Raw genomic sequence first — 3,988 nt, forward strand, 5'->3', positions numbered from 1 at the left:
GATTGATGATGATGATGGCTTACATCAAACATATTTCTATTGTTGGACTATATTTTGTATATTCTCTTGATTAACTTGTGATGACTTGGCTTAGCCTTATATTAAACACATTTCTATTGTTAGACTGTATTTTTGTACAATCTGTTGATTAACTTGTGATGACAGCTTAGCCTTACATCAAACACATTTCTATTGTTTGACTGTATTTGATATATTCTGTTGATTAACTTGTGATGATGGCTTATCCTTACATCAAACACATTTCTGTTGTTGGACTATATTTTGTATATTCTCTTGATTAACTTGATTGATGATGATGATGGCTTAGCCTTACATCAAACATATTTCTATTGTTGGACTATATTTTGTATATTCTCTTGATTAACTTGTGATGATGGCTTAGCCTTATATCAAACACATTTCTATTGTTGGACTATATTTTGTATATTCTGTTGATTAACTTGTGATGACAGCTTAGCCTTACATCAAACACATTTCTATTGTTTGACTGTATTTGGTATATTCTGTTGATTAACTTGTGATGATGGCTTATCCTTACATCAAACACATTTCTGTTGTTGGACTATATTTTGTATATTCTCTTGATTAACTTGATTGATGATGATGGCTTACATCAAACACATTTCTATTGTTATACTGTATTTTGTACATTCTCTTGATTAACTTGATTGATGATGATGATGATGGCTTACATCAAACACATTTCTGTTGTTGGACGATATTTTGTACATTCTCTTGATTAACTTGATTTATGATGATGATGGCTTACATCAAACACATTTATATTGTTATACTGTATTTTGTACATTCTCTTGATTAACTTGATTGATGATGATGATGGCTTACATCAAACACATTTCTATTGTTTGACTGTATTTTGTACATTCTCTTGATTAACTTGTGATGACTTGGCTTAGCCTTACATCAAACACATTTCTGTTGTTGGACTATATTTTGTACATTCTGTTGATTAACTTGATTAAATATACTGTAGGAGGAGTATGTGGAATATTCCAGACGTGGGCAAGTAATCAAGGGAGCTGAAAAGAGAACAATTCGGTCAAGGTATGAAGAGGATGTTTGCATAAACAATCACACGGTAAGAATATTTATCGAAAAAAAAATCATTTTTGTTTGCCCTCATGGACATTGAAGTCTGATATTTTTATAATCTTTTATTATTGTTTTATTTCAATCAGTTTACTTTATACACTTTGATAAATGACAATGGTTTTAGTAATATCTAAACTTGTACTTGAGAGATGTATATATCTGCCAGTTTTTTACTTTATAAAGTATAAATTATCTGTTCCTTTTTTTTTGCTAACCTTGTTACTCAGATCTAATAAACAAATAATGCAATTACCATTAGGGTGCTTCAGTTAAAAATTGGAAACAATTTCATGTTAATAAATTAGTTTTTTATTTAAAAAAAAAGTTCTTGACACCTAATCTGAGTATGTGTTATTGTAATCCATCGAATAACCTGTTTAACATTCAACCAACTTATCAGTAATTTTAATGTTTTGTGTTTTGTTTAAATTATTTAAAACTTTCTTGTTAATTTCGTGCTGCATATTTCTTTTTGTACACTATTTTTGGCATAGAATACTTGTCTCGTCATTTTGTCACTGTCAAGTCTTCTCACATGGCAGTTTAGGAGTAGTATTTATATTTATATATCTGTCACTTTTAATTTTTTCTTGTGTGGTTGTTTTGATAATTTTCTAACTGTTATTAGTAGTTCAGTTTTAATTTTTTCTTGTGTGGTTGTTTTAATAATTTATTTTACTGTTATTAGTAGTTCAGTTTTAATATTTTCTTGTGTGGTTGTTTTAATATTTTCTTGTGTGGTTGTTTTAATAATTTTTTAACTGTTATTAGAAGTTCAGTTTTACCTTTTTCTTGTGTGGTTGCTGTAATAATTTTCTAACTGCTATTAAAAGTTCAGTTTTAATTTTTTCTTGTGTGGTTGTTTTAATAATTTTCTAACTGTTATTAATAGTTCAGTTTTAATTTTTTCTGTAGTTTATACCTACTGTTATTTTGAACCCAGTAACATGTTTTGCTTTGTCACATAAAGAACTTGATATAATTTGTTTGCATTAAAGCATAATTTTTAAACAGAGTGTATGGGGATCGTATTGGAAGGATGGTCACTGGGGCTATAAGTGCTGCCATTCATTGATCAAGAATTCTTACTGCACAGGAGAATCAGGAAAAGAAGCTAATTGTATGGTAAGTTATTGAGGCTAAAAGTGCTGCCATTCATTGATCAAGAATTCTTACTGCACAAGAGAATCAGGAAAACAAGCTAATTGTATGGTAAGTTATTGAGGCTATAAGTACTGCCATTCATTGATCTAGAATTCTTACTGCACGGGAGAATTGGGAAAAGAAGCTAATTGTATGGTAAGTTATTGAGGCTATAAGTGCTGCCATTCGTTGATCTAGAACTCTTACTGCACGGGAGAATTGGGAAAAGAAGCTAATTGTATGGTAAGTTATTGAGGCTATAAGTGCTACCATTCGTTGATCTAGAATTCTTACTGCATGGGAGAATTGGGAAAACAAGCTAATTGTATGGTAAGTTATTGAGGCTATAAGTACTGCCATTCATTGATCTAGAATTCTTACTGCACGGGAGAATTGGGAAAAGAAGCTAATTGTATGGTAAGTTATTGAGACTATAAGTGCTACCATTCGTTGATTTAGAATTCTTACTGCATGAGAGAATTGGGAAAAGAAGCTAATTGTATGGTAAGTTATTTTAGCATTTGATGGAAATGAATTTGTAAACATCACCAGAACTAAATCAGTAAGATACAGTTTGTTTGATGTGCATCAGTGATGATGACTGAAGTTTGATAATGGTGATATGCAAGTTTTTTTTATCACTGAGTGCAAAAAATGACCTCTATAAGGAAAGTTTTCAGTTTTCATACTTAACTACAGTATTTTTGTAATGTATAAATATATTTTTTTTACAGAAGTCCAATTTTATCGAGAGTGTTCAAAGTGCAACTGACTAAATATTATATGTTAACAGTAATGTGGAAAGCCAGTGTACAGAACTTGATTCTAAATGTGTTTTATGGAACATCAGAAAGGAATAATTACTGTAAAATGAAAAGTATTTGTATTTTTTTCCAGACATTTTTTATAGTAAGTATTTCAGTTATCAGTAAAAAAATTAACATCATAAACTATAAAACATATTGTCCCTTTGAAAAGTTACAGAAATATAACAAGTTTTGACATATTTTGTAGATTATTAAGCTCCACCCTGACCCCTATCTGTGAAAGTGTTGTCACTTCTTTGGTACTGAAAATAGTTTGGTTTTAGTTCTTGTTGACTATTGATATTTGATTTAACTGGTTTCTTTGTAATGGGAAGAAGTGCCTATATCATAGTTCAACATGTAACAGATGAGGTCATCATTGGACATTTCTTACTTATGTAAACAAGTCAGTTAAAGATAATATAAGGGCTGGGAATGATCTAGTGGCTTCCATGCCAGACTGTGGATCCAAAGGTCCATGGTTGTATTATTACAGAAAAGTAAAAATAATAATAATGTTCTTTATTTTGGAGCTGTGAGTATATTATAAGAGTGACGGTCAAATCCCAATATTCAATTAGAGTAGCCCAAGAATCGGAATTGGATGCTATTTAGTACCTGCTTTTCCTTTAGTCTATCAGTTCAAATTTAGGGATGGCTAGCAGAGATAACCCTGTGCAACTATTGAAAACAACAACAAAAATGGATGTCTCTTCTCAGATTATAATGTACAGCCAGCATATAGGAAACTCTTACAGCTCTAACAATGTTGATGATTATAATGTACAGCCAGCATATAGGAAACTCTTACAGCTCTAACAATGTTGATGATTATAATGTACAGCCAGCATATAGGAAACTCTTACAGCTCTAACAATGTTGATGATTATAATGTACAGCCAGCA

General features: G+C 30.7%; 1 protein-coding gene across 1 annotated transcript in view; it reads left to right on the forward strand.

Annotated features, from left to right (window-relative positions):
* Positions 1–1,015: 1,015 nt before the first annotated feature.
* LOC106474449 (pre-mRNA-splicing factor SLU7-like) overlaps positions 1,016–3,988 on the forward strand; it is a gene marked incomplete at its 5' end in the record, with an annotated part of 18,855 nt that continues 15,882 nt past the window's right edge. Inside the window, 2 exons of the mRNA XM_013935142.2 lie at positions 1,016–1,120; positions 2,149–2,259. Of these exons, the coding sequence (XP_013790596.1) occupies positions 1,016–1,120; positions 2,149–2,259 (216 nt within the window). The remainder of the gene's footprint in view (positions 1,121–2,148; positions 2,260–3,988) is intronic.

The sequence above is a fragment of the Limulus polyphemus genome, unplaced genomic scaffold (assembly GCF_000517525.1).
Source record: "Limulus polyphemus unplaced genomic scaffold, Limulus_polyphemus-2.1.2 Scaffold7237, whole genome shotgun sequence".
NCBI lineage: Eukaryota > Metazoa > Arthropoda > Merostomata > Xiphosura > Limulidae > Limulus > Limulus polyphemus.